This window comes from Arachis hypogaea, chromosome 6 (genome assembly GCF_003086295.3).
Source record: "Arachis hypogaea cultivar Tifrunner chromosome 6, arahy.Tifrunner.gnm2.J5K5, whole genome shotgun sequence".
Classification (NCBI taxonomy): Eukaryota; Viridiplantae; Streptophyta; class Magnoliopsida; order Fabales; family Fabaceae; genus Arachis; species Arachis hypogaea.
In genome coordinates, this window is record NC_092041.1 from 100,004,700 (window position 1) to 100,029,092 (window position 24,393).

The 24,393-nt window shown below is 31.9% G+C and overlaps 1 protein-coding gene across 1 annotated transcript; it reads left to right on the top strand.

Moving 5' to 3' along the window:
• Positions 1–13,940: 13,940 nt before the first annotated feature.
• Positions 13,941–18,382, top strand: LOC112697135 (zinc finger protein CONSTANS-LIKE 14). Its single transcript, XM_025750172.3, has 4 exons — positions 13,941–14,958; positions 16,078–16,233; positions 17,162–17,421; positions 18,177–18,382. Exons 1-4 carry the CDS (start codon positions 14,191–14,193, stop codon positions 18,289–18,291), a joined length of 1,299 nt encoding a protein of 432 aa, XP_025605957.1. The 5' UTR covers positions 13,941–14,190; the 3' UTR covers positions 18,292–18,382.
• Positions 18,383–24,393: the final 6,011 nt, after the last annotated feature.

The following is a 24,393-nucleotide window of genomic DNA, read 5'->3' on the forward strand; positions in this document are numbered from 1 at the left end:
TTATAATATTCATAAATTTTTCTAGATGATATATATGTTGGTTTATTCCTTTCGAATATACTAATACGTCATCAAGATATATTATAGTAAATTCTATATGTGGGTAATATATTATTGATTATTTTTTAGAATTCGCTTGGAGCATTTTTTAATCCTTGGAACATTACATTTCATTCATAATGTTCAAAGGGTACTATAAAAATTGTTTTATATCTATCTTCCTCTTTTACTACAATCTGATAATATCCTGATTTCAAATCAAATTTTAAAAATATATTTGTTTTATTTAATCTTTTAATTAAATCACTTTTATTTGGTAAGGGATACCTAATATATTTTAATACATTGTTAAGAGGCTTATAATTAATAACTAATCTTGGAGCACCTCTTTTTATTTCAGATGCTTTCATCACATAGAAGCCTGTACAGCTTCAGGGTAATTTCGAAGACCTTATTAGTCCCTTATCCAAATATTCTTGTATTTCTTTTTTACAATATTCTAGATACTCTTTGTTCATATGTATTGGTTTTGCCTTTGTTGATATATTTTTTTCATTAAACCTATATTCATATAGTAAAGATATCTCATAATTTTCTATGCTGAAAAGCTTTGGGGTTTATGCTACATAATTTTTTCTTAATTTTTTCTTCAATTGCTTTTATTTTATTTTGTATTTCAGGGTTTAGTAATTGTTCTTCTATTCTTCTGTATATAACTTCTTGGTTTAAATAGTTAATTTGTTTTGTCTTCCTTTCTATAACATTAATTTGGAGTAGTAGGTGTTGTAAAATTTCTCTTGACTTAAATAATTAATTTATTTTGTTTCTTTTTCCATAGCATTAACTTGGGTAGATAGATATTGTAATATATTAAGTTCATGCTATTTCAGTTTAGTGAGAAATTCAAAATGAACAGGATGATTTGGAATGCGTACACAAGTTATTCCGTCGATGTTGACGTTAAAGAGATATAGTAATATAGTAAAAGGATTTCCTAATATGACTTGGTGAGATATGTTTCTTGCCAAAAAGAACGTAGTGGCAAAACATACTCGATTTTTACAAATTTTTGCTTTAGATAATTTATAGTCTATAGTCATTCTATCATTTTTTACTTTTAGAACTTTTTCTAAAATTTTTTCATAATATTTTGTAGGTATTAACTCTTTTTGTATATAATTAACATCAACTCCTGAATCTATCAGAGCTATTGAAATCAAAATTTTCTTCTCCTACAATTAAGGTTATCGTAGTGAACCACTTTTGGCTTACTAATAAAGTTAGTATATTTATATAGTTTTTTGGATCTATATTAATATAACTTTTGGGAATTATTATGTTACTAGTCTCTTCTGTTTTACTAACATTATTTTACAAAGTTTGTTCTTGTATTTTTATTATATTTTTTCTTCTATTTTTAGTAATTTATAGTCCATATTAATATTCTATTGTTTTAATTCTGAACTTCTCTTTTTAACTTTTTTATCTCTTCTTTAAGAGAATTAAAAGAGACTTCTTCTTGTGGGTTTTTAAACCGATTATAAATTTTTTTATTTCTATTGGTCTTATATCTTGCTTACTTTCTTCTTATTTTTTAACTAATTCAGGTAATTGAGCTATAAATTCGTCTCTTAATGGAGTATCTTTTAACTTGTCAATTATTTTTATTAGTGTAGAGGTCTGTTCTCTAGTCAAAATATTTACAATTTTTTCACAATTTCTACAGTTACATAATCCTATTTCTAAACAATTACTCTGCTCATCTTTTTTACTATTTTTTTTGAGCTTTCTCCTTCTGACATAAAGTCTAATTGTTGTATAAAATAATCTTCAGTCTCAGAAGAGTCCTCATAAATTGATTTTTCTTCTTATTCTGAGTTGATTAATATAGCTGTCAAAGCGTGCTTAATTTCTTTATTTTCTATTTTATTTATCTTTTGTTCTGTTGTACACTTGTTAGCATAATGTCCTTGTTTTTTACATTTTCAAGTTTTCTTTTTCCCGTGATAGTTTTTTGTTTTATTTTTTGTTGTATCTTGGTATCTGTGCATACTTCTATGCCTCTTTGTACTATTATATTATGCAATTGTCCAAAGGTTAATGAGTTATAGGGAATCTAGGTCCCAAATTAGATTTGTAGTTTTTGTAATACTTTTTTAAAGAATAATTTTGGTAAGGTTGTTATGAATCTTTCTTTCCAAAAAGGTGCATGTGTATCATCTCTTATCATAACTTTTGACATAAAGACATCTTTATACCATCTATAATCAGACATGGTTGGACATCTTAAATTCATTAATTGGGTTTCTATTCTATCTTTAAAAGTACTTGGATCTCCTACAAAATTTTTAATAATGGTATATATTAATGTGGATGTAGCATCTGGTGATTGATCTTCTTATTTAATGCTATTAATAATTAATTCTTTTTCTTAGATGCTGAGAAAATTATCCCACCAGCCTTTTAATTTGTCCTGTAAATCCTTGGGTTAATATAATTGCTGCTTTTTTATCGGAAGCTTTTCTAATCTTATATGCAGTTGCAGCCATAGTCATATTACACATTTGATCTAAAATGACTTGTTCACTTAATCAATCTATATTCCATTCTACTAAGTCTGATCCTGTAAAACTATTTTGTACTAATTGTGTCCTTTCTTCCAAGTCTACATCTACTGGTGATGGTCTAGAATAATAATTTCTTATTTTAGGATAATCTCTTTTATGATATATTTTATTTATTTCTAATTCTTCTTCTCTTTTTAATGTATTAATTGTCATTTTTCTCAAACTAATACTTCTAAAATTTTCTTTTAATTCTTCAACTTCTACTTCTACTTTAGATTTTAAACTAATATTATCTAAGCTTTGTAATTTATATATAGATTTTTCTACCTTAATGATTTTTGCCATATTTTTCATTTTTCCTAATTGATTTTTCATTATGTCTAGCGTAGTATTAGTAAAGTTTAATTGTTGATGTAATTTCTTAATATCTCTTTTTCTATATTTCCTTCTAAATTGCTATCTTTATAGGGTGTTGCTTCAACTTCTAAATCTTTTTCAACTGGTATTTTAATAGTTTCTTTAGGAGGATATTCAGATTCTATTATTGATCCTGAACTAGTTTTTCATATAACAGTTGGTTTTGTTAAAGGACATAATTTCTTATTGTCTTCAAAGTAATAATTAGCATACCATTCAAAGAAGTATAAATTAATTCTATTTTCTTTCATAAAATCATAAAATAGCTCTCTTAGTCTGACAACTTCATTTTCGAAATAATTGGTAAAATACCAATCTCTCAATGGTTTATTATAATCAGCATTAAAATCTTGTCTTATTCATTCTTTATCAATCTCAAATAGTTTTTCCTTGATAATTACTGATAATACTTGTGATTCCATTGGATCGCATTTGGAAGGTGATTTATATACAGGAATGGCTATATGGGGCCTTGTATTGTTAAATTCTACAATATTATTCATATTTTCTATTGAAAAATTATCTATAGAATTTCTGCGACTAATAGTTTTAACATTATCAAAAATTCTTAATGATTGGGATCTATTCATCTTAATTCTAATATCCGGTCCTTCTCTTATTATTTTTCTTAATCTAGTGTTTTCTATTTGTGGTTCTCCAATAAAATCAGGTATTACCCATTCTTCAGGCATTTTGCTTATTAATTGCTCATGTCTTAGCTTTCTAGGGGCTTGTATATTAGATCTTTTTAGAGTTGCATGCATAATTATCGTTTCTTCTTTTGAGAATTGTCTTAATATTTTAAAGTTATAATTAACCTTGGTAGTTTCATAATATATTCTATAGATTATTTCAAATGGATTATATTTTTTATTTATGATTTTTTCATCAGATTGGACGTGTAATTTTAAGGCTTGCCAAGTATACTTATTTCTCATATTCATGGTATAATTCGGATAACAATTGAAGAAAACCGGTCCATCATGACAATTACTTTCTAATATTCCTATTAACGAATCACTAAAATTTTGAAATCTTGCATCTCGTAATGTTAATAATATAGGAACATTTATTCCTATTCTAAAATTAGGTTTTACTGCTACTTGTATTAATCCTATATGGATGAAGTTGTATCCTTCGTTACTATGTTCTTTTAGTTTATCTTCTTCTAAAATGGTAATAGTCTTATTATTACTTGTTCCTGATTTACAGTATTCTAACATATGAATTTCATAATCTCGTCCTTCCCAGAAATTTCTCTTTTTGTATACTTTATTTTTATCTATTATAGGTATATTCCAATTATGAAAACTTTCCTCTAACTTAGCTATTTCTAATTCATTTTTAGTTCCGGAGGTTGATGCTTCACCATTATCTGTTTTTACTACTAAAGAATTATTTTTTCCTAAATTTAAACTACTCATCGTTCTCAATAAACTAGCCATTTTATGGTTAGAACTTTGTAAGTTACGGGAGCATCTTCGTTAACCAACGGATTCACTGCCTTACTTGGACTTACAACTGGGACCACGATTTGGGCTGACCAACGTATTAACAGTTCTAACTGCTACTTCAAAGTTTTAACTATAAAATTTTTAGATTATCAAAAAGACTTGTAACAAAAATCCAATTATAAATTCTTTATAAATGTTATCATATATATTAATTGAAGCCAAAATTAACAATTTGATCATTTGAGATTTTATATCAAACACCAATTCTTGTATGTTTTCTATGATCAAATCCGTTGTCAATTTTTTAAAATCATCAATATTAATCGTATCTATTTCTGCCATATTTACTGTTACATCTACCATATCATCACTTTTATTGGAACTGCACTCATATTTAAAACTTAAATCCTTAGAGTGATCACCATTCTTATATGACTCTTTGTCATCATCATCTATGACTGAACTTACAAATTTAACAACATTGATACTGTAATCTACTATTAGGGGTGGCAACGAGACGGGTAGGAGTGAATTTTTGCTCTATTCGATTCCGTCCCACCCTACAATAACCCGCATAGAATCTATCCCGCTCCTACCCGTGGCAAGTAAAAAGTTGAACCCTAACCCGCCCCACCCTTATAATTATTAAAATCTAATAAATAAAATTAAATTTTAAAATTTATATAACTATCATCACATACATAACATAAATTAAAGTAAAATTTAAATATGATACAATATTATTAATTATTTTATATATATTACACATATTATATATTAAAATTATATATATTATATATATACCAGGGCAGGTAAGGGCGGGCATTATCTAAATCCGGCCCCGCTCCGTCCCGCCCAAGAACCTGCCCCATTAAAAATTCTACCCCGGTGTGAGACGGGTAATTACCCGCTCCGAGCAAATAAGAGCAGGGTGGGTATCTGTGTATTCGGGTGGTGTTGTCATTCCTAACTACTAAATAAATGCTAGAAGAATAGAATAATCAAAATGAACTCAGTTTTTTATTACTAAAATTATTAGAATCAAATTCTATGAAAGTTAAGAGTTATTAGTGCAAAAGAATATTATTATTATGGCAACCAAGAGTTACAAGAAAAAAATTTCTGACTTATTAGCTTTCTACGTTCTTTCTTTTGAAAACAAGAATACAATGCGTTTAAATAGAAATGATTTGATTTATTATCTAAGAGCATCATCTTTATCTATATAGTTATACAAGTATAACAACATGAAGATATATATGCTTAATAAAAAAATAATTAACATTATTCTACTCACATGGTTTCTAGTATATTAGAATATACATGAATGCGCAATCTTAATATATATAATACTAACTTGATGATAATAAAAAGAGTGTATCATTGCCACACTTAGAACGAAATAATCAGAAATAATAAAATGTAAATCTTGCACCTGAAATGAACATTAAAAAGGGAAAAAATTAGCACACAATTAAGTAATAAATTCATTAGTTGACTTTAACCAATTCAAATTATCAGATAAATCACAAACATCAATTAATTACTATGTACTTTCATTTGAGAATTTCATAGAAATTGATCTCAACTCAGTCACCCAATTCTACATACATATGCTTTTCATAAAGCCATCCACACACTACTGTACATATTTCGGCCAAAATAAAAAAATTGTAATTTTTTAGCTTCTTCTTAGTTGTTAAAAACTTTTCTTTAATTTGCTTCTCTGGTTTTTTAATACAAAGGACATTGAAAATTTTAGTGTTTCATATACGCTAATTTAATCCTTAACAAAATACTTATTCTAAACGAATTCTTTAACACATCCATTTATACTTTACTCAATTCAGTTATCTAAATTTTTTGGTACTGTAGTTTGCATATATAGTACCAATTTTTTATACAACTATTTAATTATTATTTTATTATCATAATTTCCTTAATTACAAATATATATATATTGTTACAACTTGCAAGACATGAAGCTACTGCTTATCAGGTTTGACAAGAAAGCTAAACGAAACTTTCTTAAATAAAAAAAATAGAAAACAATAAATTATAGAAAAAAAGGAATTAAGTTTTGTGATTTGTTATTGATCATAAAAGAAGAAATCAGAATCATAGTTTTTTTTTTACAATGAGTTATACTATACATCACTCTTCCTTAACTAGAAAGTATAAATAGACTAATAATACTAACTATCTAATTGTCACTCATTTTCTTTTTCTATTTTTCTGTTAACAATAAAATATTAAAATCATTATAAATTGCAGAATCAAGCAAGAAAGTGATATAAATTACAGAATTTGAAAAATCAAAGCTATCTTTTGAGAGACAACTACAAACCAAAAAGTAAACTCCCTATAAATTAATTGAGCATTCAAAGTTATAAGAACCAACAAAATTCTTAGTTTTCAAATCTTAAGAGATAAAATAATGACAAACAAGCTATGATAACAATTTTATATGCATCATCATTCTATGTACATTTCTAAAAAAGTTGAACAAATCCAATTCAAAAGATCTCTAACTTTATATATGACATCAACCTTTTTTTCTTTCGCTTCATAAATCATAAACAAAAAAAGATAAATCAACTTATTGCATTTTTAAATATTTAGTACTAGCTTCTAGGGTCTTTAAACTTCCAATACTGAAGCGTATTACCACTACTCTCATTGTAGACGCATACAACTACTATTCATCTATAATTATTGTCTATTTTTTTTCTGTGCACTTCTCTATTCTCCAACTTTTACCTAAAATTCATATAGAGAATGGTTGTTGTAACTTTCAAAATCAAACATATTACAACGCTATAAATAAAAATTTAAATAAAATATCCAAATTTAAGCAACTAAGAGGAGAACTTGAAAAATAAGAATACTAGAAAAGCTATTGACAGCAGAGCCATATTTTTTCCTTACCTGTGTACTGCACAAAGCATAAATCATTACTTCATAACTTGAACTATGAGTAACAGCCTAAACAGGGCTATTAAAAAGTTATGCCAATGTAAGGAAATTGAATACATAATACTGAAAACAAAATAGAACTCACTCGTAGGACATTTTTTACTTGGGATTGCTTAGGTATCAATCTAAATACCATGCTATTCACCTCAGCTGAAAAACCTATTAGAAACAGTAATTTTAAGATAAATACCAGAATAGATGAAATTGAAATTTAACGACAAGAATGAGAATGCAATGAAGAAATTAGAGAATCTTGTTGAGCGCAACGGGAACAACTTTGGAGTCGTCACGCATGCGAGGGTCGATCGTGGAAACTTGGTAGAGCAGGGCTTGGATATCATTAATAAAGGCTAGATGTTAGTTTAGAAATTCACAAGTTTATAAAACTCGAATTCGTTGTAAGCATAGTCTTAAACTGGCAAATAACCCTATCAAAGTTTAATAAGGTTGTCACAATTCAAATCAAATATCGAGAGTTTTAAATCTTGAGTCGCTCTCTCACGGAATTGTAATCGGGTGTACAAGTATTTGCTATAGAAACGGGATTTGATATCAATAAGCAAGAAATATAAATGGTAAGAAATATAATTGCAAGAAATTAAAGCACAGTGATGTAAATGGCAAAACAAACTAAATTAAAAGCAATAAGGCAATTAACTAATAAAAGAACGAAAATTCAAGTGCTAAAAAGATCTTGGTAACGGTTGAGAGTCAAGATTTTTAATCCTAGTCATTAACCACAAACATGACAATTATGAAGAGTTAATCCCACTTAGTCAACCCTTAATATCGGGGATAAGTCAAATAGGTATAATTGATCTCAATTCACAAATTCTAACCAATTTACTAATTAGGTTTAGTGAAAGGATTGCGTTAGTGAAAACCAAATTAGCTAACAACCCTAAATCACCAATCAATATCGGACATCAATGACTTAAGATCACCTAAGTCCTCAATCCCAAGTTAAGAATGAAAAAATCTACTCTAAAACTAAGAAATGCATTTTATCAGATACTTAGAAGGCATAAAAATCAAACATGATAAATTTGCAAGAATAATAAAATCTATAGCTAACCAAAATAAGAAGGCAATAATAACAACTCAACTAAATATCAATAAATCATATAAACATCAAATTGCATTAAAAAAATTAAAAATTTAAACAATTGTTCATAAGCTAAATGAATTAAGATACTAGAACATGAAATGTAAAAAAAAACTAAACTAAAACAAAATCAAAACCTAAATCTAAAGAGAAATTAAACTAAGAAACCCTAAATTATAGAGAAAAGTTAGAGCTTTTCTCTCTAGAATTCTACATTAAACATCATACTAAACTATTACTATAATACTTGGTTGACCCCTTTAAATTCTTATTTCAAATGCTTCAGAAATGAGTTGGATTGGGTCCAAAATGGGCTTGAAATCACGATTTATGTGTTCATTTAAGTGAGACACGTACTGCGAGTCGTGCGTACGAATTGGAGGAGATGCGTACGCACAACCTAGAAAATGTCCAATCTTCATTTTTCATGAATTCTCTACTTTTGCATGTTTTTTCTTCATTTTTCCAAGCCATCCTTGCCTTCTAACCCTTGAATCACTCAAACAAACATACCAAAGTATCGAATAGAATAAAAGTGAATTAAATTTGGTAATTTAAAGCATAAAAAGTATGTTTTAAAATATTAAGCATAATTATGGAGAAATTCACAAAAGCATACAATTCCAAAGAATAAATGCAAGGTAAGTTGATAAAATCCACTCTTTTCAAACAAAAAATAATCGTAAAATATGAATTTATCAATTTTTCCATACTCAAATAATAGTATGTTCTCATGCTAAGTATAAAAAAAGACAAGATTAAGGGATGGTACACTTATTAAAAGTAAGCTATCCTTAAACTATTCTACATACTTCTATCTATTTCTATTTACTTGTATTTACTTGGTCAAAACAAATCAAATTCCAAGAACATATGTAAGTATAGAGGGCCTAAAACAATAACAATTAAGCCAATCCTGTCAATTGATTTGAGTCCTAAAAATTACAAAACTTGCAAGATAAGATTTCATGAGAAAAGGGAACATAGAATTTAGCAATTGAATCCCTCACCAGATGTGTTTATTCTCTCATGCTTAAGTGTATAGGGTTAAATCACTCAATTCTCCTCTAACCTTGTTTTATAATACTTGTTCTTCTTTTAACAATCAACAAATATTCAATGTATGCATACAAATATCATGAATACTTTCAAAGATTATAATGGGACTCGAGTAAAAGTAAAGACGTGTTTGATCAAATAGACTAAAAATTTGAATTTTTAATTAGCTTAAACTTCCATCCAACCTATAACATGTTCAATTCTAATGCAACCTAACTATCTATATTCACTTTTCACACACTCATACATTCTTTTCAATTTACATCGCATATGTATTTATTTCTAAAATATTTCTTTGGGGTATTTTTTAACCCCTCTTTGATTTTTCTCTTTTTTTCTCTTTTTTTTAACACGATATATACACAAGAAATTCATGCATATTGTTCAAATATTTAATTCTTTTATCTTCTACCAAAGTTTTCACAATTTTTCCTCCATATTTAGATCATACAACACCTACTTGTCTAAGCTAACCAAAGATTCAATTTGGGACATTCATGATTTTTCACTTAGAATTGTAATGTGCTAAAATTAAGAACAATAGGGATTAATAAGGCTCAAAATTAGTTAACAAAGGTAAATAAAAGGGTAGAATCATTTGGGTAAGTGAGCTAAAATGAAACAATAGGGTCAATCATATAAATACATTCATATACAAAATAATAGAAATAAAGAATTAAACAATTCTCCACCAAGTATGTTGAGCTTGTTTATCTTTCAAAAAAAAAAAGAATTAAACAATTCAAAGATTACAATTATAAAGAAGATAACACACAAGAATAAAATAATAGTTGAAATAATGCAACCACACATTAAAGTTCAAATCTCACTTGGTTGTGTGTTCTAGCTCTAATCTATGTTCTACAATTATTTTTCAAGTAAGTTCAATAAAACGTTCCAACTCAAATCAATGGGATATCCTATAAAAAATTGTCTTGAAAATTTTTTATTTTGACCAAGCTTATTATGTATATATGTATGATGTGGTTGGATGAAAATAAAAAATTGAGTTTTTTTTCTATTCTCTATCATTTCAAATTATCATGTACATTTAGAAAAAATAAACTAGGTCCTATTATCCACATTATCCAATTACTACTAAAAACTAAAAATATATATGTACAGACCATATTAAAGAGAGAAAAATATGCTAAACTAGAATATATATCTAAATATATACAAACTAAAATAAAAAAATGCAATAACTAAAAGTAAAACTAGAAAGATAACTAGGTTATATACAAACCAAAATAAAATTTAATTAACTAAAAGTATTTTAAATAGCAAAATACTAACGAATATCCAAAAAACATAATAAAAAAATGAAAATACAAGTGTTTAGAAAAAAATTTTTTCCACCCAATAGCCGATTTACTTGCTCCCCCCACACTTAAGCCTTGCACGGTCTACCGTGCAGTCAATATGATCACGGAGCTCTGCTCATCTCTACCTTCGGCTGATGGATCTTCATCTCCACTCTGCTCTGAGGGAGTATCCAGCTCCCCAATCATCGGGTCCCAATCCTTATTCTGCATCTTGATATTCTCATAGCGTCACTTGGAGTGACGCTCCAAGTGGACCATCTCCTCGAAGAGCTTCAGGACAAGGCAATGTATCGGCTAAGAGGATGGTGGTAGTGGTACTGCTGGTTGCTGTGGCTTAAGTGCTGGTGCTGCTGCTAAAGTGTCTGCCTCTGAAGTGGATGCTGGTTTCGCCCTTTCTACCTGGTAGTTGGTTGAGACTTGTATCAATTTTCATATGGTATTACTCTCTTGTTCTAGACAACGGTAGGTCTCTCATCAGCATCTTCCCACACTATCTCGACCTTGAGAGCCAACTGGATAATCAAGCATGAAAAAGCCAGGTTGTCAATGGTGTGAGCCCGTCCCATGTACTTCTTGATAAGTTTTGGAAGGTACAATTGTTTACCTTCCAAAACACACCAAATGAGAATAGCCATGCCAGTCGTGATCTTAGTCTCATGGGTGTTCAGCATGACATAATTGGAGAGGATCTATTTCCATAGGCAGGCCTCAATGGTTAAGTACTTGATGGCAATAGTAGTGGGGCCCGATTTTTTAGTACCGAACATCCACTGGCTGCCAGGTTGAGCTATCACACTCAAAACCTTGTCCTAGTCAAACTTCAGCATTTTCTTATCCTCCTCCGCCTTCTCATATACATCCTTTCCTCTAGGCTTAGGCGGAATCTGAAGGATCTCTTGGAGGACCTTCTCTGTTACCAAAACTTGCTTGCTTCGAAGATAAACTGCATCGAGGATCTTGTGTAGTAGTTTGCATCGAATTCACGGATCCACGATGCGTTTATCTCCACAAGCTCTCTGTCAAGGAATCACATCCCCGCTGATCAATTCTATCATCAGTGGTCTTTCTTAGATTGGTGAGGATCTGTAGCTTTCTCTCAATGTGGAGGCTCCTCCTTTGAAACTCCGGGAACTTCAGTTCGGAGTAGCAGTTTGAGAACTTAGACGGGTCAATGGGAGGTGTTCTCTAATTCATCTGATCTCTCACACTGACCGGTCTCTTTGATTGTGACTTATCCACTGTTTTAGCGGTTTGCCTATTCCTTTTTCCCTTTACTCAGCCCAGTTATCTTTGCTTTTCCTTCTCTTTTCTGTCGGTTATCCTATAAAAGAGTCGAGAAAGAGGGCATGTGAAATATAATTCCATGGAAACAAAGTAAGGATATACATAAGCAACACTCAAGGGCACAGAAGCAACAATCTTAACACTTGATGCTTAAACAAAAAATATGAATTTAAATTACATGATAGCTACAATATGCAATTTAAAACATAAATAATATATATAGGTATAAACACAAACAATTGATGATGTATTAAACAAGAATAATTTTAAAACAAAACATGTTCAAAACTCAAAAGTTTATGTCTATTATAATTATATCTATTATAATCCAACCAATTAAGCATAAATAAAGTGCATTAAATAGATTATATAGAATAAAGTGTATCAAACTTGCAATAATAGGCAAAATACCTTAACCATATAAAATGCATAAGTTTGGTCAATTTAGAATCAATTCAAACCCTATCAATGCAAATAAGTAAAACAAGATGAGAATAAGCAATAAGTTTAAGGAGATGACTAAAATGTTCAATAAAAAAAAATTCTTTGAGGCAAATTTGCAAACATGTGGCATACAAATTACAAAGTCATAGCAACACAAAATAGCATCAATAAGGACCATGCAACCCCCATTCACCAAATTCAACAACACTGATACAGTGATACCAAAAAATCAGCAACATTTAGCAAAAATATATCAGAATAGCCGGCCAAACAATCCAAAAAATTTAAAATGCAAAGTAAAAAAGACACGTAATAACGTGATGAAACATCATTAGCAATGCATAAGGTAAAACAGCAGCTAATCAGCATAAACCAGTAATTCTAGCAATAATATAAATCAACAAAACAAATATTAAAATAACAATTTTTTAATAAAGCAATAATAACAAACGAATCATCAAAATAGTTAAGCATTACTCAAACAAATTTAACAACAAATTTCATCAATTTTTGTCAAAATAGTTAAAACGACAAAAGCATGTCCTATACCTAGGATTTATTTTCAGATTTTTCGAACCTTTCAAAGTTACTATTTTTCATTGATTGAGTCTTTTGATTATTATTACGCATGACAATGGTATCGTCTTAGGATATTGATTTTTGGTGAAATTTGGAAAAATGTTGTTTCTCATTTTCAAATATAAAAGAAATGGGGAAATAAACATTTTTTTCCCTTTTATCGCGTTAGATTTCCGTCTGTCATATCATTAAATTTCGTTTAATAACAAAGGTTTTCCTCATAGTTTGACAGATTTATAACGTTTTTAAATATTTAAAAAGTATAATTGTCATTAACAAAAATTAAGATTATTATTATTATGAGAGTTCTGAAAATCAAGGGCATAATTGATAATTTTTATTCAATTACTTATTAACACATAAGGCGTTGAAGATGTAGAGGTTTTACAATTTATTGAGTAAGCCCACGTGACTACATCGATTTATGGCGAAATTATAAAAAAGATCACATGTGAATAGTAGTAGGATAAAAGGTTTCACCATTTGTTGATTAAGTGTACAATAAAGTGTATACAGTTTTATTTTTTTATGATGAGATTTATTTCATTTTTAGATTATAGGAATAATTAAGGAGAAAAAAGGAGTATTAGGAGCTGTAAATGGCAAAAGAGAGAGTTGCAGATGTACATCGTAAGGGTCGCCAGCTAGGTACAAAAAGCGAAGATATCTTCCCGCTGTGTACCCCACACCCGTCGTATTCATATCCTCCAGATTGCGTCTGCACCTTCCCATGCTTATCATGTGCACTTTCATCATAATCAATTCTATATCCCCACTATTCTACTCTATTCTTTACTACTACACTATACTCTCTCTCTTTCTCTCTCTTACAACACCCAACCTCTCACTTCGCTTCCCTAATTCAGTAATTCCCTTCTCCAAACCTCTCTCTTTTCTCATTTTAGTCCTTGTATAGTTCTATATTCTCTTTAATCATAAAAGGGCACTTAATATCTTAAAACGCAAAGAGCAACATAGTGATGATGTTGCTACCGTGCGACTACTGCGATTCCAAAACGGCAGTTCTCTTTTGCCGCGCCGACTCTGCCAAGCTCTGCATCTCATGTGATCAGCACGTGCACTCCGCCAACGCCCTCTCACTCAAGCACGTGCGCTCTCAGATTTGCGATAACTGCCGCAACGAACCTGCAGCCGTGCGATGCGCCACCGACAATCTCGTCCTCTGCAACGACTGCGACTCCGACGCACACAACAGTTCCTCCGTCGCCTCCTCCCTCCACGCCCGCCACCGCCTCCATGGCTTCTCCGGCTGTCCCCCCGCCCTCGAAATCGCCGCCGCCTTAGGGATCGAGCTCAAGTTCAACTCTAACTGCAACGGCGGCTCTGGTAACACTTCTGGATTCGACGAGATTAAAGGTCCGGTGGTGCCGATCGTGAAGGACAAGGTGTATGAGCAGGTGCTGGAGATGGCGAGAAGGAACGGCACGGCGGCGGATCGAAACGAAGAAGTTGAAGCTGGATTGTGCCCTGATACGCCGCCGTGCGTTCAGGGTGCTGAGGAGAAGGGTGAATTGAATACTTGTAACAGTTTTAGTAACAATAAGAGGAGTGCGAATCGTAACAACAACAATAACAAGAACAACGATGATGAGTTGTTGATGGAGCAAACGCCGTTCACTTCTTTGTTGATGCTGCCTTCTGATGGCGGAAGCGTGAAGAGAAATGATTGCGGCAGTGAAGGGGATCTTCTCTGGAATAATTGCAATCCTGCGTATCAGCCTCCTCAGGTTTCGATTTCTTTCTTTCTTTCTTTCTTTCTTTTAGAGTATATGAATCATGTTATCAGATTTTGGTGTCAAAGAATAACAAAAAACGTATAGGGAAGGGTAATTCAGGATTAAGAATGAAGGTCGAATCAGTCAATTTGAAGTTGAATCGAATCAGTCAATTTGAAGTTGAAAGATCAATTTGTTCTGTTAATAACTACTTTGAGATTCGGTTCGCGTGACTGATTCCATTGTTTTATAGAATTTCAAGCTTTTGTATTATTATTATTTTTATTAAATTTAATTTAATTATTTGTTTTTGAAGGTTTGGTTATAACTGGGAAAAAAAAAATTAATGGGTAATGATGGCTTCAAGCTGCAAGGCTGGATGGATAGAGTTGACAAAATACAGATCTGGGTTTATAGCCTTTTCTGTATTTGAGACCTGTCTTAGTGCCTTAGTGTGTATTTAGGATGAGTGTTTGTATTAATATGAAATAACATGACGAACTAGTTTATTAGTCTGTTTTAAAATTATTAGTGTTAGAGTTTCAGTTTACCTTAATTTTGAATGGGTGGGTTTTCTTAGTCAATCTTGATTACTTGGACAACTAGGCCTCCTAACCTTTCGTTGTCATTTACTTTGATACTTTTCTAAATGATCGTTTCGTTCAAGCTTAAATTTTATTTGGTCAATGGTCACTCCAATGATTGCCAAAATAGGTAGTTGATTGTAGGGTTTCCTTTACATGATGATATTTAAGCTTGAACTTTGACAACAAAGTTTCTTGATCAAGTCCCGTTATACTTATACCATCATGCATTTTCATTATGCTAACTATCTCAAAGCTTCTTTATACTTCAACTTGAGGTAAAAAATTATGGGTAAGAATAGCCTTAAGCTCTTTGTAAAACTGTAAATCTGTAAATCACTGAAAGTATACTCTTTCATTGCTTCTCTTTAATTGTATTTGAATTTTATGCCTTCCCCTTAAGTTAGGGGCATTTTTATGTTTTGTGCTTATAATCAAACTTACTGTGGAGTACTATGTCTTGGTGTGTGTAAACATGGAATGAATGGATTTTAGGGATGAAATATATGCTAATTAGTGCTATACATTACGTTTTCCCTCCCTGCAGGTATGGGATTTTCAGTTACAAAAATCAAGAGATTGCAGTGAAGCAGGAATGATGTCATTTGATAATCTAGATGAAGCTTCATTAGTGATTCCAAAAACATTGCAAGATGTGCACAATATCAACTCCTCAACAATTGATGATATTCTATCAAGAAATGTAAGTTATTATTTGCACCGAATGATTTCCATTTTATGCACGGTTTTATATTTGTCTTTACTCATGCGGGTTGCTAGAGGGGAGTCCGCTGATTCGGGACCTTTACCTGCTTCCCAACTTCCGACTGTTAAATTAGAGTCACTGAATTGCGGTTTTTATGGAAATGCAATGAAATGACTTTGAACTGTAAAGACCTGCTGAGCTTCATTTGGTCGGGTTCACTAATGTGGATGATGAGCTTGACCAAATACTGTATTGGTTCTTGTCTTCCTATACTGATGTATATGCTAGATTCTGAGATTTTGACTGAGTTTAATCATAATGAATCCAAATACTGTACCAAATTAAAATTGAAAAAGATAAAATAAAATCAACATTGAAAGTGAAAGTTGCAGTACATGTGGGCTTATGGCTTTGAAATCTAAACACACTGACAAAATTGTGGGCCTTTAGAGCTTTCATTTGAAGTGTACCTACTCCAAAGTTCACATGGGGAGGGATAATGGAGGATGACATGATTTTATTGCTCTAGATGCACTGAAAGTCTTGCAAGTTGCATTGTGATGTTTCCTATTTTTAACCTATAAGCTATATACACTACAAGCACACAACAGCCAGATCGTTTGTGATGTCACAAATTTAATTCTACTTCACTTTCTCAGCTTGAGATGGTACTTTAAAAATAGTCATGTAATGATAGTATTAATATGCTGTGACTCTGTAAACCCTATTCCAGATGGCGGTGTTTGGCTTGCAAATTTATTGATTTCATGAATTGGGAGCTGAAATTGAAGTGAGCTTGCTAACTAATCAATTTACATGAAACATGGGGTTTTTCCTGGATTTTGTCATTCATTATTTCCCCATATATCGCCGAGAGCGAGTAATGAATCAATTATTTTTTTTTCTTTTTACGAAAAATTTTCAGAATCAATCGGATCAGTCGTCTTCAAACCATGTGATGAAAAACGAAGAAAGCAACAAGAAACCTAGAGGTGGATTATCATCAGAGTCCAAATTGGTTGAACCCATAACATACAGTAGCACCAACAATGCAGCATACATGGAGCATCTTGTGAGTGGGAGTGAAAATGTTAGCACCATAAAGGACAAGGTTAACTTTGAAGAGCTGACTAAAAATAGAGGGGATGCCATGTTACGCTACAAGGAAAAGAAGAAAACTCGAAGGTATAATTCATTTTATAATATATTGTTTTCTGCACATTTAAAACGTGTTTCTACTTGGATACCAACTTTATCAGTCTGTAGATACATCAATGATGATGTCTCTACATGAAGATCACATTATAGATAGTTAGATGGTTCAACCAAATATATTCAGTCAAACATGTCAATTCATCTAATAGTTCATAATGTGATTTTATGTGAAGACATCATCATTGAAGTATCCACCTTATCGCTCACTATTAATGACCTATTCACCAGAATTGGATCTTCTCTTTTTTATTTTAAACTTCACTTGAGGGTGTAAGGTGTGATTTTTCATTATACAGTTTATAAGTGAAACCAAGAAAAAATATGAAAGAAAAAATAATAGAGTTAAAAATCACACTTTACACCTTCAATTGAAGGGAAAAAAATTGAGAGGATTTACTCACTCATCTACTTTCTACTTCTACACCCTTAGCTTTGAATGCTCCAAAAAAATTGTTTTGCCCAGCAAATGGTGGAGCCCATGCTACGGTACACGTTTTTATTGTGCTTAACTGCTTATTAACTGGTGGATCCCATGCTACGGCACACTTCTGTCATTCAATACTGAAAATTCAATAGATTTCCAGTTACACGCTTATACATAAAGCACTGTCTATTTTGATTTTTGACCCTCAGGCCTCAGTATGTTTTAAAGCATGTCCTTTATTTTATTTTTGGAAATATCACATTTTTTTTTATCTCAAAGAGGGGAATTTAATTGTGTGCAGGTACGATAAGCACATTCGCTATGAATCGAGAAAAGCTAGGGCTGATACGAGAAAAAGGGTGAAAGGACGATTTGTGAAGGCAAGTGATGCAAGTGATGTTCAAAACGAAGAATGATATTAAGAAATGTGACACTAGTTCATGGCCCTTTGTGTAAATATATCTTTACACTAAATGAGAAATAATATATTGTAGTTTTCGTTAGAAACTCCGTGAGTATTTATTGATTTGTTTGATTCGTGTTTTGGGTGCATGGTTTATTTGAAGTTTAGTTGGTTAACGTGTAGTGTATCGGACTAAACCAGTCAACTAAATTGGTTCGGATAGGTTCAGATAACCGATTCACTGAAGGCAAAATCAGATATCGTTCATTCATGCGTAAGATTTTTTTTTCTTTTGTGACTAAACAGAAAAAAAAGAAAAAAATAGAGAGAAAACCAAATTAATTAGCTAGGTTTATATCTAAATCTATTAGATGTTGAACTAACTCTATGGTTGATTCTAATTCGAGTGAATGTCTGCACCAAAAGCAGCTGTTTTAGTTATACAATTTGTAATACTATTTACATTCATTTGAATTAAAAAAATAGAGATTCTCTAATTCCAATTCACAACTTCCTTCATATGTTTTGCCAAATCTCATTTCGGAATATCCTTACTAAGCATTATTTGGCTTATTAAGAAAAGAGTTTTTAAATAGTTTATTTCACAAATAACCTCACGAAACCCACTATTTCAAGCAAGAAGTAAACCTCTCCAAATTGCATATAATTCAGCAAAAAGAACACTGCACACTTCGACTTTTTCAGTGCAACATTTCAACCAACATCCATCAGAATTGCGAATGATATAACCAAAACCAACATAGTCAAAAGAAGCAAAACAACTAGCATCACAAAAATAGTGTGAAACTCCATTACTAAACTACGAATCAAACTCACCACTTTACTAACAATTCGAAGAGTCATCTATATTAAATAAGTCATGATTCCTACTTCTCCAAATCCACCAGATGGTCGAAAAGAAAAGAAAAACATCTCCGCTCCTTGCACTTTTGTAAAGTCAATTATGTAAATCCGAGTTATCTGAATAGAGACCTAAAAGGTTTCAGACCTTCTTGCCATTAGGGCATTCCCAAAAACAATAAAAAATGGATTTAGAACTATTCTAATACCGATGACAAATGCTAGATAAAACTAAGTCACGATCCAAACAAAATTCTATCGTAGGAATAACATTATGAAGACTAAGCCAAATCAATGTAAGAATTGAAGTTTAAATTTAATTATTATCAATGTAATAAAAAAAAGACCTTAATTTCGGGGCAGAGATGGACATCACAAATATTTGGAGAGAAAACAAGGACATTCAGTGGATAGCAAGAAATAGTTTATGGATTTTAGTGGGGGATAGGATGAACTAGACTTTGGGGGGACCCTACCAAATTTTCGAGTTCTGCTGTTTCTAGGATGTCGTTATTATATGCGATTACATGAAGGCAAAATGAAGGTCGGGGTATTGCACTTTTGATTCGAGTGGGTTTCGTGAAAAATAGATTAAGTGAAAAATAATAGTTAAGGTGAGAGATTAGGGGTAAATAAACTTGTGAAAAAGACACTTCTGTTAATGATAAATAAATAATACAAGAACTAACAGTGAGGAAGAGAGGTGAAGAACAAGTGTTGAGACCTCCACTAATGTCACAAGAGGATAAATGAGCTTTGTTTAAAGTGGACAAGAATGGTTTACAGAGAAGAGAAGCTCTTAGAAGAGGATGAAAGTGAATGTGAAAGTAAAGGATGAAAAGGGTTTCAAGATCCGTGAAGAAGAAGATGATCAAGGTGAAAGTGATAAATGAGAGTGAAGGATGAAGGATGCTTTACAGAGGTGGTTTGAGGTCCTTTTTATAGTATAAAACCATGATGAAGAAGGCATCCTTTGGCCAATGGTTTTAATCTGATATTTGGTTTACTACTCTTTCCAAAATATCTTTAGGTATTTGGGATCACCTCAAGTCTTGTCAACTGAAAAGGGTAGGAAGTTGATTCCCACACGTTAAACTAAATCTCCTGACATGTGACATTAGTGAAGGGATATCTAGTTTGGTTTTCTTTCAACTAGATGACACCTTTACACTCCAAATCCAACCAATCCACTTCAACCAATATAGTTCCCACTGAAGAGAAATTCAACTCCTCAAGGTGTTATTTTGGGTTCCATCCTTTTAGTCCAATACCTTTAGGAGGAACTTAACTCTTTTTTGACCATGTTTAAGGTCATTATAAAAATAATTATGTACAAAAAAGATTTATATTTTTAGTACATAATCATAAGCCCCCATGCAGTCTTTGAGGGTACAAAGTATTTCCTCAAGCTGCATTAAACTTTTTTGTACTCAACAGAACAAGAATAATAATTAATTTTTTTTAAAAAGCTAACATATCATAACTCTAAAGAATCAAATCTCCCCTCTTTTATTTATTTATTTTTGTCATAATGAGATATGTATTTGTAAATATTCGGATATAAATATTTCTGTATAATATGAATATAATTATGTACTAAAAAAAATGAATAAAAGAATGTTATTGTGCAAATATTTTAAATATTAATAAAATAAATAAATAAATAAATAAGATTAGTAAATGAATATATTCATAATTTATTTGTATGTATGTATTTATTTTTTAAAAGTAGTGTATGTATATATACATAATATTATTATTAAAACACACACACATATATATATATATATATATATATATATATATATATTATGAAAAAAGAGGGATGATTTGATTTAATATAATAATTTAATATATAAGGAAATAAGAAGGGGAGAACCTCTTAGCCTTTTAAATGGACGCGTTTTAAATTTGAATACCTGGATTTAGAGAGACACATAAGAAGGGGAGAACACTTGGGAGGGTAGGGGAGAGCGTGTTTCTCATCATTTTTGTTAGGGTATTTTTTTTTTACACAGCACCACCATCCAAACTATCTGTCTTCTTCAACAATTGGGAGTTTTTCTTAGGACATAGGACACTCCCATATTCAACATTGCTCTGTCTTCTCACTCTGTCTTCTTATTTGGTAAGACTCTTTTTCTTCTTTTCTTGCTTTTGTCTTTGATCTTGCTCCCTTTTTTGTCATATAATGCTTACTCTTATTTTCTTAGATGAGATTCTGGCACTTGAATATCTACTATTGTATATTTGACATTTTTTTGTATTATTCTGAATTTTTGTTACTCTGAACTCGTGTCTGAACTCTGATGATCATTCTGTATTCTTTGTTACTCTGAACCCTTATTATTATGTTCTCTGCCTTTGTTCTCATGTAACCCCTCTCAGCCCCATGTATATTGAGTTGCTAATTTTGGGATTAGGTATAGGAATTCTTTGATAAAGATCTTTCACCTTACATCTTGGATGTTATATCCTCATTTGTACATGTTCTCATTTGTATATGTTTCCAATGGCATCACAAAATAAAAGAAATTAAGTTAAACATCATGAGCAATGTTCATCTGCAACTATAAAATAGATATTTAAGAATAAAAATAATTTAATTAAATTTTTTTTTTCTGTATAGTATAGTCATAAGTAATTTGTTTATAAACTTTTTCAATTAGAACAAATTTTTAGTGTTCCATATTTATATTCTTTCAAAGCTATAAACGTATAATGTTTTGCAATATTTTCATATATGTCACCAAATGAAATATGATGTTGTGAGGATATGAGGAGTTAGTGGCCTTATCGAGTAAAGAATATGATGAATGATTTTCATACCTTTGCTTTTTTGTTTCATTTGAGAACTCCTTGGTTGTTTTCTTGACATGCGATGCTCTTTGGCTTTTTTAGAATTTTTTGAGTGTTCTGCAATATTCTCCTTTATATTTTGAACATTTTTGTCGTTGGTATTTGCGTGATATTGATGTTTACTCTATTTTGTTGTTGCTGTTCTCCTTCTTCCCCCTTTTTTAGGAATTGCTTCTTTTTTGTTGTCATGCCTCGTGTGAAACTTGCTGAGATAATGGATAGTGACCCAGAGGACTCTAGTAATAGTTTAGGTACTGACTCTTCTGTGAATGATATGGACGATGTTCCTGAAGAATATGCAATGGGATTTTCTGAATCTATCCCCCAACCTTGGGTTAAACCATCAAATAAGAGGGCTACTTTTGTGGATCCTCCTCTGATGAAGAAATCTTTTTGGACCCTCCTTCTTCTGGCTTGTTATTAGGTATGGATAAAACTATGAAACCTGCCTTTGATTCTTCAGATTGTAGAGTTTTGGGTGAATTTGTTGAGAAGCCTTCATATCAAGTGGGTCCTACTCTACTTTATTCTCGGTTGAAGCGCCAAGAATTTTCATGGACGTCTTTTAAATCTAAGGCAGCTACTCACATAAATAAGGTTTAGCAAAAGTGGGTGTTCACAGTATTGTTTGAGGAGGGTGGTAGTTTTGTGAGGAGATTAGAATCAGCTGGTGTTGCCGAGGCTATTCGCACATCTGCAGGTTGGTTGTTCTCTGCCATCTATCCTCATAATTGATTCTTATAATTTCTTTACCTTGTTGCTATATGTTGAAGAAGCACTAATTGATTTCCTCTTGTCAGGCTTGGGTATTCAGCGAAATGGATCTGATATGAGTTTACCTTGGCAGAGGTGGTGTTTTCGGACTCATACTTTTCTAACTTCTTGGGGTGAGTTTTCACCCACTTTAGAAGATGTTGTGGATCTCACTCTTCTTCGCCCAGATTCTGATCTGCTTAAGCTTGCACGACATCTTCAAATGAGTTTAAGTGATGCTGGTCGATATGCAAAAGAGTTGTCCAAGAGTAGGCAGGCTAAGAAATCTTCCTCCAAGAATGAGCATCCGAAGACTCGTCGGTCCTTGAGAGGAAAAGAGGTGGTTGGCGACAAGCAAGATTCCAAGAAGAAGAAGATTACTGTTAATATTCTTACTCTAATTGGTCTCGTTATTTCTTTGGTGATTTCCTCAATGGTGAGTTTGTCCCTGCTCCTGTTATTTCTTCAGATCTTAAGGGAGCTGCTTTTGTTGCTTATTGGTTAAGTAAATATGTATTTTTGGGACCGGCGGATGAGTGTATGAGCCATGGGGTGTTTCTTTTAGCCTGCTTGATTGCTAGAGGAGAAAATTTACCATTGGCTCCTATGTATCTCGGCAACTTATATACGCGGCTTGATCAATTTTTCCAGTAACTCAAGATTGCTCATGGTCACTTTCCAGTTTTGTCTTTCATTGACGAAATATTTCTTCAACTCTTTCTTTTTGAGAAGTTCTCTCTATTTGCTCCCATCCATAAGCCCCCTACAATTCTTCCAGATAAGAAGGCAAGTCCTCGTGCTTGGATTTGGGGTTCAGCTCATCCTTCGAAATCTTTGGAGGATGTTATTGACTTGGAGGAAAATTTTTGTTTTCGCCCGTACGTAACCTCTTACCAGCCCGATACATCAGCTATTCATCGTATATATTCTGCTTGTCTTGAGCATGACCGCAATAACATTTCCACCGGCCAGGATGGGGTTTATGACTTTTGACTTTTGTGTACTTCTCCTACCCCTCTTCCTGGTTTGATTGTTATGGATAGGGATTTTCACTGTGGAGCTTTGATCTGTCCAGTGATCTACCGTCCTGATAGGGTAAGTCACCAACTAGCGTGGGACCAGGATCCAAAAAATGTGGAGCATATTTTTTTTCCATCGGAAAATTTAATGAAAAAGGTTCTGTTTCAAGAAGAACTTCCGAAGTACAATCCTTTCTTGGTTGTTCCTCTCGACAGGGATGGGGGAGTTACAATGGAGTATGTGGATTACCTTATGCGTATGAAGGAGCATATTAGGCAATATGAGGGTACCTCCGTCCCTGATGTCAGATCATTTGTCCCAGTTTTGATCAAGGATCCATATTTCATGACTGGCAACCTTTCTCCTTCGACCATTACAAGTAATATTTGCTCTTTGTTGATTCTTGTTTTTTGTTTCTTCATTTCTTTTTCGTCTCTCTCTCCTCTTTGTGTATTTGACTGTTGTATCTTTTGTGCTGGTGTTTTGTAGACTTGAACGCCAGGTGTTATAGACATCCACCTTCTTCAAAAAGAAAACCTGATGATTCAGTTGTTACTGCTGAAGTGGTCAAGCGCAGTAAAGTGGAGAGTTCAAATGTTGAGGTTGTAAAGAGGTCTCTTGA

Coding starts and splice junctions, on each gene's coding strand:
- LOC112697135 (XM_025750172.3), top strand. CDS start 14,191: ATGATGTTGCTACCGTGCGACTACTGCGATTCCAAAACGGCAGTTCTC. Junction 14,959..16,077: donor CTGCGTATCAGCCTCCTCAG/GTTTCGATTTCT, acceptor CCCTCCCTGCAG/GTATGGGATTTTCAGTTACA. Junction 16,234..17,161: donor ATGATATTCTATCAAGAAAT/GTAAGTTATTAT, acceptor AAAAATTTTCAG/AATCAATCGGATCAGTCGTC.